The sequence below is a fragment of the Cololabis saira genome, chromosome 21, assembly GCF_033807715.1.
Source record: "Cololabis saira isolate AMF1-May2022 chromosome 21, fColSai1.1, whole genome shotgun sequence".
Taxonomy (NCBI): Eukaryota; Metazoa; Chordata; class Actinopteri; order Beloniformes; family Belonidae; genus Cololabis; species Cololabis saira.
The window spans coordinates 23,124,034-23,134,780 of NC_084607.1; the positions used below are offsets into that span (position 1 = coordinate 23,124,034).

General features: G+C 43.8%; 1 protein-coding gene across 1 annotated transcript; it reads left to right on the forward strand.

Annotated features, from left to right (window-relative positions):
- Nucleotides 1–1,363: 1,363 nt before the first annotated feature.
- LOC133421554 (cilia- and flagella-associated protein 77-like) lies at nt 1,364–10,345 on the forward strand. The gene is made up of 7 exons (XM_061711208.1): nt 1,364–1,436; nt 3,360–3,511; nt 3,602–3,704; nt 6,853–7,078; nt 7,160–7,247; nt 8,824–8,928; nt 10,223–10,345. Exons 1-7 carry the CDS (start codon nt 1,364–1,366, stop codon nt 10,343–10,345), a joined length of 870 nt encoding a protein of 289 aa, XP_061567192.1.
- The last annotated feature ends 402 nt before the right edge of the window (nt 10,346–10,747 follow it).

The window sequence follows — 10,747 nt, forward strand, 5'->3', positions numbered from 1 at the left end:
ACTATCATCATTTCTATCATATATATGGCCTGTCTGAGGACTACATGCAAAACTATAACAGCATATGACTAAACAATCAGACAGGCCTCCTGAATGAGCTGATGTGAAGGTGGGGAACAGCACACTCACTCAAACGCAATTTTTTTATTTTATTATTATTTTCAAGTATTTTTATTATATCATTGGTTACTGCTGCACCTATTTGCTCATCTTCCAGCAAATATAGAGAGAAAATAACAAAATATGACATATATGGTCCAGTTAGTCTTTTGATTTGGTGCCCCCTCATTGGCTGGTGGCTCTGGGCGCTCGCCCGGTTCAGTATATGGATAATCAATGCATATATATGCTTTAGGTTTTTACCCACTTGGTATTAACCATTAATATATATGCTGACAGAAAAAGAAAAAAAGATGAATAAGTGAAAATTAGTGAATTTACAGATAACTCAGTAATCTGCTCTGTTCCACTTTGTAACCAACGACATGTAGGTCCTACTAAGTTTCCCTCATTCATTTTTTTTGATCATGTTGATTTGAAACTCAGATATTCAGTCAAACTGTTTTGTAACAGTTACAGACGTTCATGGAGCAATAAAGAAATCTGAAGAATCTATTTGTTCACTGTTGTTGGCGAGGAAAGGCCCAGAAAGGTCCAAATGTTCAAGAACTATAAAATAAATAAATGTTCAGTTTTTTACAAAAACAAACTCACAGTCTGATTATTGAAGGAAACTCTTTTTGCGGAGTTTTACACAGTCCCTGAACGCACCGGCGGCTTGTTCCTGCACTTGCACAGGTATCGTTCGTTTTTCTTGTTGTCGTGCATTTTATGAACGCGACGAGCTTCTGTTACCGTGGCAACCGAAAGCAGCTTCAGACCTACAGTACATCTAGCAGCTTAAAACCTACATTTAGCAGCTTCAACTACACCTGTCTCACCTGCCGGAGCTCCGCGGCATCACACCCCAGACCGACCTACAGGTGAGTCTATAGTTTATTTCAACTGCAGGGGGCGCTGTTCCGTCGATTTCTGCTGCTTTGTCGAAGAATGCTAGCGTCTGTCTATCGATTTTTATTTTTTTTTATTTTTTATGTATTGACAAAGTGATATATATGTATAAGGTTTTTAATTTTGTTTGATTTATTTATTTTATTATTTTTTTTGTGTGTTTTGTTTATTTTATTATGTTGTTGTCCTTTTATTTTCTAAAAAATGCAAAAAAACAAAAAACAAAAAAAAAAGAAACAGATGCGCAAGCGGAGACCACGTGACCGCAGTAGGCTACCGCGGCGCCGACGGAGCACACTTGCATACACTTGTTTGATTTTTATATATTTTATCCCAGGGGCCACAAATGAAGATGGCTCCTGGTGCTGCGCAGGCGCAGGCTGGACCCCGGGGCCGCCTGCGGCTGCGGGGGTCCAGCCTGAAAGGTTGCCACCTTTCAGAAATAGAAATAAGGGATGCCCCGATTTCAGCAGCGCAGGCGCCAAAAAAAAGGGACATCCCCAAAACTTCTAAACTGCATAGAAATGTATTTATTTGTAATGAAAAAACATAATGCTTTGTTTTAAGTTTAAAGTGCTTTAATAGCATTGAACTTGCATGACTGTAAGCCAACCATACCAGCAACCAGGGGCGATTTTAGCATCAGAGCTTTGGGGGGGCTCAGCCTACCAAAGTTCATGGACCACAGAACCCCTAGGGGGGTCCGGGGGCATGCCCCCCCGGAAGAAAAATTTGTAGATTTTAAGTAAAAATGGATCAATCTGGTGCACTTTGAGGTCAAAATGAAGAGACTAGATCTATGAAGACCTATACACATCAATATCTTCTTTACTGTTCTGTGGTTTTACAGCGATGAAAAAATAATTGTTTCCCTATATATATTCTGCATACAGGTTATGGTAGAATTTTGCTTGCATAAATAATACCAAAATCACTTCAGGGGAGACTCAAGTAAAGTAATATTTTGCTTTGTAGGCAAAAGTAAAATTAAATCAAATCAAATGGAACTTCCTAACTTATTGGCTGGAATAATATTCCGACAAGATAATAATATACTGTAAGCTAAAGCAGGAGTTTGCAGTCAACTAGTTGAAAAGCAGCCACTTGCGATTCTGAAGGGCTTAATTTCATTCAGAAGACAAGAGACCCGTTTGAAAATATGTTCTTCACTTATGCCCATATTGTTTCTCAAAAGACATTGCATCCATTTAGACCCGCTTTACTGCGAGCTAGCATGATGGCTGGCTGGCTTGGTGTGTCATGGTAGCCTTGCCAATCGTTATTGGATTATAAGTTATTTTGTTTAGCTACTACAACGGTATGCGCTAATTTGCACATCAATATGCGCTAATTGAGTAACTAACGACTCTGACTGCTCAATGCTCACCTCACAGTCTCATCATGAGTGGGGACTGGGGAGAATGATTGTTGACTGTAAAAGGCTACTTCGTTGTGTGTGTGTGTGTGTGTGACCTGTGTGAAGTGAAGGGATAAGGCACATAGATGGAGGAGGGAGCGCCTGGCAGTAGCGGTTCTAGAAACTTTTCGGGTGGGCTGAGTCAGGGCCCCCTTGGTGGGATGAACCCCCCTAAATGTTTGTCAGCACACCCTAAGAACATAGAGGGGGGAACTCACACACAGCGCATTGAGTGGAATCAGAAACTGCTAGTAATGACCACCAGAGGGGGAAAAAAAAAAAAAAAAAAAAAAAAAAAATTGTCTCTATTTTTTTGGGGGGGCTGAGACTTCTTTTGGGGGGGCTCAAGCCCCCCCAAAAAGGGCCTAGTGGCGCCCCTGCCAGCAACTGAACTAGCCTCTGCTCCTATGGTAAATATAAATATAGCCTATAGGTGAAGATCGGAAAATTAGAATATGGTGTAAAAGTTAATTTATTTCAATAATTCAACTTAAAAGGTGAGACTAATATATTACATAGTCTCACAGTCTTACATGCAAAGCAATATATGTTAAACCTTTATTTGTTACAATTTTGATGATCGAATTGTTTATTGATTTCATAAAACATTCACATTTTTTGAGATTTTTTATTTGGGGTTTTCATAAACTGTCAGCCATAATCACCAAAATTATAACAAATAAAGGCTTGAAATATCTCACTTTGAATGTAGTGGGAAATAATATGTTTTTTTCACCTTTAGTTGAATTTACTACGAATGAAGTTTTTTTTGCAATATATTCAAATTTTTACGACCTTCACCTGTATATCATGACATATGTCCGTATTGGTTCAATACGGAACGCAACTTTTAATTCCCAATTACGTAACAATTCCTTATTTCAAGGGACGAATGGCAACCCTAGGTGCTTCTTCTCACTGTCTCCCTCAGATCAACCGTCAACAGCGCCTGGAGCGTCACAACAGCCGCCGCCACCGACCAGCCTCCTCTTCATCACCACCCTTCATACTCGACCCACAAGCAGCATGGCATATCCATGGGTGACGCGCCTCAGAGACACGCTGGTGACCAACATCACCAACGTAAGCAGCGCCTTGTCTTATGCATTGTAATATGATGATGATGATGATGATGATGATGATGATGATGATGATGATGATGATGATGTCTAGGCCCCTGTGGGTAAGGCCCGCCGCCGCAGTAAGACTATTCCTCGTCCAGATGTCACCTATGGAACACCCAGCGAGAGGAACAAAAATGGGGGCGTGGCTGAAGGTAAGCCCCACCCCCAGTCCACCATGATTAAACACAGTTCTCGTGTCAGCATGCAGAAGCATCAGCACAGCTGCAGAGCAGCTGGAGATGGTGTCTGGTTCTGGACGGAAAAACACAAACGACAAACTACATTATAGGAACATGTCCAGGTTTTGTGTCATTTGTTTTTGTTGCTCATCATTATTCTGGGAGGAACCTGGTGTTTTAGCTTCAGGTAGCACCAGAGTTTCTGTCCCGTCTCACTGACATGTGGACGGACTGGTCCTCTGATTGTTGGAAAATCAGGTGACCACCTGAGCCGTTCGTGGCTACGCAACTAATGGCACTTTTCCACTAGTACCTACTCAGCTAGATAACAACAACACTAAAGATGTAGAACCTGGAGGAGATGATATATGTGGTGCTGGGTCTGTGGCTTGTGTTTAGAATAGAATAGAATAGAATAGAATAGAATAGAATAGAATAGAATAGAATAGAATAGAATATAATACCTTATTTATCTCCCAGAGGAGAAATTAAATCGTACAGCAGCCAAACACACACACACCCAACGGTTTATGCAAAAAATTTAAATAGCGATAACCAATAAATAGTTTGATATCAAGTTAAAAAATGAGAGTGAGAGAAGCTTCAAGCGGCAACGCTTTTTAATTTTTTTTAGTTCGTCTCGGCGCTGCTGAAAAGTCTGTCGGTAGCCACGAGCAGCTATGAAGTGACAGAGCTCCCGTCTAGATCCCTTTTTAATTCTCTCCTCAGCCACCAGGTTTATGAACATCTGCACCTCAGAGTTGGATCACCAAACAGACTTTTGCACTGCCATTGCCTGTCGAATAAAATGAACAAGACGCCGCAAGCCGCTCTTCGTCGGTGGCCTGTAGTGTGATGACATCAGATGCAGGACGACTCAGCCGCTTAGAATCTCGGAAGAATAGATACAGAAAATGTAGTCGCAAAACCGAGTCGAGTCGAGTCGGGCCGATTAGGTACTAGTGTAAAAGCACCATTAGTTTGGTATTCTGGCTGTGGTGGGTCGGTGCAGATGCCCCAATTTGACAATTCCACATCACAATGCCTGCATTCAGGGCTTATCCATAACTTTGCGCGTTTTTCAAAAATCATAAGTATTTAATTTAAGAGTACGCTTAAATAACAAATAAAATGAAATAAAATGATAAGAAAAGAGGTAAAATAATAAAAAGCACAAGTTGTTAAAAAGTAAGGGCAGTAGAGTACAGCAGGTAAGTATTTAATTTAGGAGTACGCTTCAGTAAACAATAATGTTTTTAGGCCTGATTTAAAGGAGCTGACAGTTGGAGCAGACCTCAGGTCTACAGGAAGTTTGTTCCACCGGTGAGGAGCAGAATAACTGAACGCTGCCTCACCTTGCTTGGTTCTGGTTCTTGGGACAAACAACAAACCAGATCCAGATGAACCTCAGGGGTCTGGGAGATTCATAGGAACTAACAGATCAACCATGTATTTTGGTCCAAGACCATTCAGGTCTTTGTAGACCAGCAGTAAGATTTTAAACCCTATCCTTTGACTCACTGGAAGCCAGTGTAGTGATTTCATGACCGGTGTAATATTGTCCTATTGTTTCCTGGTGTTTGTAAGGATTCTGGCGGCAGCGTTCTGGATCAGCTGCAGCTGCCTGATAGATTTCTTGTTAAGGCCTTCTACCAATGTTTTTCCGGTGGTAATAGGCAAATTTAGTGATAAACTTTAGATGGTTGTTGAAGTTCAGGTCTGAGTCAATAATTACACCAAGATTTCTGGCTTGATTTGTAGCTGTGAGGCCATGTGGTCCAGTCCAGACCCGGTCCCAGAGCTCAGAGGTTAGAATCGCAGTTGTGGTCCTGGGTTTCTGTTCTGTCACTGAATTTCTCCGAGAGGATAGATAAACCAGTAAATACTATCTACCTGGAAGGAGTTTCTTCAGGTATTTGCAAATAAGAAACTATGTAAGAACGAATCTGCAAAATTTCAAGACCTTCGAAGGCTCCCATCTTGACAGATGCCTCCGGCCTATGTCTCGCTTAGAAAAATCGATATCTTATATATATATATATATATATATATATATATATATATATATATATATATATATATATATATATATATATATATATATATGACATGTCTTGTGTCTCAAGGTTAAGAGCTATTGGTTTAATATATTCAGTTTAATTTCCACAATACAGCTTGAGGCCGATCCACTCATTATTATTTTAGGAACATCAGATGATGTTATAAAGTTAAGCAACTTCCAACAATGTTTCCTCTCCTATAGTCTTATTATTGCAAAAAAGTTAAAGTTAAAAAGTTAGGGGTGCTGTTTATCTAAGGTTTGTCTAAGGTTATTCTTATCTATTTTTCTTTCTTTGTATTTTGCATTCCACATTTTGTTTCTTCAGTTATGTTCTAAGAAAACATGAAATCAAATTATTCTTCTTTTAAATTTTATTTAAAAAAGTGGTTAATTAGTGGTCAAGGCTGTCAACATTGAATTTTAGTGCGTAATTTTCCTGGCTTGCTGCCCTGCCTGTCGGTGTTTGTCTGATGTCACCTGTCATGTTGCCTATTAGTTTGTCTAGTCATAATGTTGCCTTTTTTGCATGGCTTTTTATTCTGTGTTTAGTGCTTTTGTCTTGTTTGTTTTTGGCCTGTTAGTTTGTTACTGTGTCTTGTGTTATTAACGTTGATGTTACTGTTGCTGCTTCATGTTGTTTCTGTTTTCGTTTGTAGCAATTGTCTGTTGTTGAGCTTATGTTAACCTGTGTGTTTATGTATTTTAGCTTAGTTTTTACCTCTTAATCTCTATTCTGATATAGCCTTTTTATTCGGAAATGTTTTATTAATTGTAACCTATCTAATAATTCCTTCTTTTAGGTTGACTATTTCTACACCAGTCCAGGGACAGTGGATGCAAAATAGCCTTTTTGGCTAATTCCGGCACATTTTACATTGGTTTAAATGTGTTATTAATGTGCATTGTCCCTGTAATCTAAACCTTTAAATGAATAAAACAAAAATGTGTGATAGGAAGGCAGAGACCCTCTCTCCCTTCGGGTCTGGTCCAGCCTCAGTAGTAGGTAGAACTGTTCCTGTTGTCATGTCGGCATCACGTCATCGACCTGTGTGTTCTCAGCTCTGTCCAGCGTGGATGTTCAGCCGACGAGTGAGACACTTCGACCTCCAAATTTCGTGGATCTGAACCGGGATGCGGTGAAAGCTGGTCTGTCGACATGGAAAGATATGAAAAAGTACCGGGTTCAGAAGCAGGACGCCGCAGTCCGTAAGGTCCACGTTCCAAGAGAACGTGGCAGGGCTTTGCCACCGCCACCGCCAGACATCGTGTTTGGAATCGCCAGCAGGTGGGATATCCCGGAAACCATCATTTATCATTGATCATTGATCAATATTAACTGATTAATGAGTGACGGATGTGTCTTCAGGCCGTCAACACCTATTGCTGGCGTCCTCTCGCACGAGTACGGTCGGCGCTGGCTGGAGGAACACCTGAGAACCAGCAGCCATAAAAGGGTGAGAGAGACACAGCGTGAAGCGCTCGCGCGTGCGTGCGCGCGTGCGTGCGTGCGTGTGCGTGTGCGTGTGCTTAACTATCATTCTAGGGGCCCTGTTGTACTTTTCTTGTGTGGGTTCAGGTGAGCACAAGATGCGGTCTGGTGATAACCTAGCTGTTTAATCTTGAGACACAATCAACTTTACTCACTTCTTATAGAGGGAATGCGCATGACGTCACAGATGCGACTTCACAGCAGGTTACGCCCACTGAGTGGCAGAAAGACTTTCAGTTTGAGCAACTGGAAAACATCTAAAATGGGAAAGAGCTGTTGTGCGATCGACTGTACTCATAGATTTAGCAAGAAATCGGAGTTATTGTTTTACAGACTGACGAAAAATAAGCTTAAGAAAGACAAATGGGTCGCTGCAATTCACAGAAACAACTGGATTCCAGGCACTGAAACGTAGATTTGCGGTTCCCATTTTGTATCAGGTGATGTTGGATTTTTGGGTAGCTAACGTTAAATGGTCAAATCCTAAAGTTAGGTGTCCTCATCACTTTAATTTCTACAACAAATCCTGCCTTGAAGTAGGACCAAACGTCAAGACTTTTGTATGCCTTCAAGCTGTATTTCCCCAGCGTAGAAATTAAGTACATATAAATATCAGGACACTGGATTCGTGGCCAAATATCAATGTCCATGGACCACTGGTTCTTGGGGTAAACGTACGGGTCACTGTCAAGTCCAACTGCCTTTAATTTAAGCCGATAATCGGCTGTTATCCTGTCTTTTCCACAGTTTCTCCTACTAGTTGCAGCTGTTTTTGCCACTTACTGCGAGTAAGTCTCCAGTCTCGAGTCCAGTCTCCCGCCGGCTTTGGTTCAACGGTCTAACGTACCATCTCCGATGGTGCTGGCGCTGGCGCCGTTTCCTCCGAGGATGCAACAAAATCAGTGCTAAAAGCTCCTCTCCTTCCGATGATGACATGTTCTTGTGTTTGAAATCCGAAATCTGACTTTGAAATCCGCTACTGCTACTACCGCTACTGCTACTACCTCTACGAATCACTTTTCCAACTGCTGCTCTCCTTCGCCCCCTATCGGTAACCGCCGGTATGGCGCGTTCTCGTCGTGTGGTACGCGAGGTACGCTGGGAGCCGAACAGACGCATACGCAGGCACCAACGGCGACTATATTCAGGCTTTAAGGGGGCGTGGTCCAGTGGGAAAGTGACGGTAATGCATACCCTCTATAACATAAACAGTGACATAAAACTTGAAGAACACAGAACTGTGTCGAACTTAGGGAGTCTCCCTCGTCTGACAGCATGGAACCGTCACTACAATAAAAACTAACAGTTCGTGTTCAGTTTACCGTTACCATGGCAAAAGTAAACAGGCAGATCTATACATAATTGTCAGTTGTTTTCAACTGTTAAAATGTGGTGTTTTGTCTGGATTAATGTCAGTTATAGTTGAATACAAACTTCACTCATGTCCCGTAAGAATGCCCTGTGAAACAGATGTTGGGGTGTGATTTCTGAATTACTGTCTTGGAAAACTGGTCATGTCTGATGGAACCGTGTCGTTACAGGTTCAGATGAAACTGACACAAACCAGAACCAGCCTGCTGAGGAGGAGGAGGAGCCCATCTCTGCCTGCTGTGCAAAAACCATTCAAGCTACCTCAGATCACAGAGGTAAAACACACCTGCACATAAACACACACCTGCACATACACACACACATGCACATAAACATGTCTGTGGTGTTGGATGTTGACTGAGGACTAACTGTTGCACCGTGAATTAAAGGTATTATCCCTGATTTTGGAGAGCTAGCAAGATTTGAAAGTGGCACCTCCTCTAAGCCCCGCCCCCTCCTCTAAGCCCCGCCCCCGCCTCTAAGCCCCGCCCCCTCCTGTCAGCGCTCCGTCCAAAGCCACGCCCCCACAAACTTTGGGGAACGTGCATTTGCAGGAGTCCAGTTTTCCAGGACATTTTGGACAGCACATTTTCAACAAAACTACCCCATGTCTCATTCACCTGTAAGCGGGGCCGGTTTTAGGGGGGGGGGCAGGGGTGGTGCCCACCCAAACGTGCATCCTGCCCACCGGCGTCTCCATCCCGGCGAGAGCGGAAGAGCGCCGGTGCGGCTGGCGGAGCGCTGCGGTGCGCTGCAGGCTCTACAGCCACGGCTACGCCGTAGCCTACGGCGTACCCTACGGCGTACCCTACGGCGTAGCTTACGGCGTACCCTACGGCGTAAGCTACGGCTACGGCGTACCCTACGGCGTAGCTGTGGCAACAGAGCCTGCACGGCACCGCAGCGCTCCGCCAGCCGCACTGGCGCTCTCCGCTCTCGCCAGGATGGAGACACCTCCATCCCCACGGACCCCCATACTGCTTCCGAGCCAGAGCTGCTGCGGCTCTTCACGTGTCCCCGCGGGCTGCTGCTGCTAGGCAGAGAGTCCTGCAACAGCAGCCTGGACTAACGGCTCTGCTCCCCGCTCACCCACACAGCGGGGACCGAGCTGCTCGGGAAATAACTACATAATAACTACATACTGGGGGTCCGTGGCAGAGGGCAGGGAGGGGGGTTACACTGGGACACTGTGAGCCCAGGAGGACCTGTGGGAAGTGGGCACGGGGGGGGCTGGAAGCGAGTGCGCGGATGGTACAGGGCGGGAGGGCGTGGTTTAAAATGAAGGCATCTGATTGGTTATTTCCCTTCCTGCCAAGTCTCCGGTCCTGGACCAATCCGTTTCATTCGGACCGAATGGGCGGGGCTTAGAGGAGGTGCCTCTTTCAAATCTTGCTAGCTCTCCAAAATCAGGGATAATACCTTTAAGAACTAACTGTTAACATCCTTTTATTTTAAAGAGAACAGATTTCAGAGATGTTGGGCTCCTCTTACTCCTCCCTCTTCTCTATACATCCTCCTCTTCCTCCTCCTCTGGAGTAACAGGTGACTTCTTCTCTGCTTTGTCTCCAGGTGGCTTCAGTCCTGGACACCTTCAGGGACCCAGCGGCCCGTGAGCGGGCTTTCAGGGCTCGTCAGTCCACGTCGCTGTCCAGGACAGAACATCAGGGTCCTGGGACAAACGGTCAGGACTGACCTGAAACAGATAAGAACAATAAAATATAAATTCATCAAATCTTTGCCGGCTGAATGTGAAGTTTTCCTCTTCTTGAAAACATTGTTTAACGTGGCCATAATGTGTTAATGGTACAAGCGCCTGGAACCCGAGCAGGTTTGAAGTCCAGGTGAGGAATAACCTTAAGACTGGTATGACTGACATTTTTAATCATCTGGCGTCAACATCCAATGCTGTCAGGTTTCCATACTAAAACTGAAATCATCCAACGCTTGATGGATGGATGGATGGATGGATGGATGGATGGATGGATGGATGGATGGATGGATGGATGGATGGATGGATGGATGGATGTAATTACAAAAACAACAACCTTCCAGCAGGAAGAGGAGGAACAGAGCTGGACAGACTGTCCAGTGCCG

Excerpts from the sequence above, each read along its gene's own strand:
- LOC133421554 (XM_061711208.1), top strand. The coding sequence starts at position 1,364 with ATGGCTCCTGGTGCTGCGCAGGCGCAGGCTGGACCCCGGGGCCGCCTG. Across the intron at positions 7,079-7,159 it reads GTGTTTGGAATCGCCAGCAG|GCCGTCAACACCTATTGCTG; the intron begins GTGGGATATCCC and ends ATGTGTCTTCAG. Across the intron at positions 8,929-10,222 it reads AGCTACCTCAGATCACAGAG|GTGGCTTCAGTCCTGGACAC; the intron begins GTAAAACACACC and ends CTTTGTCTCCAG.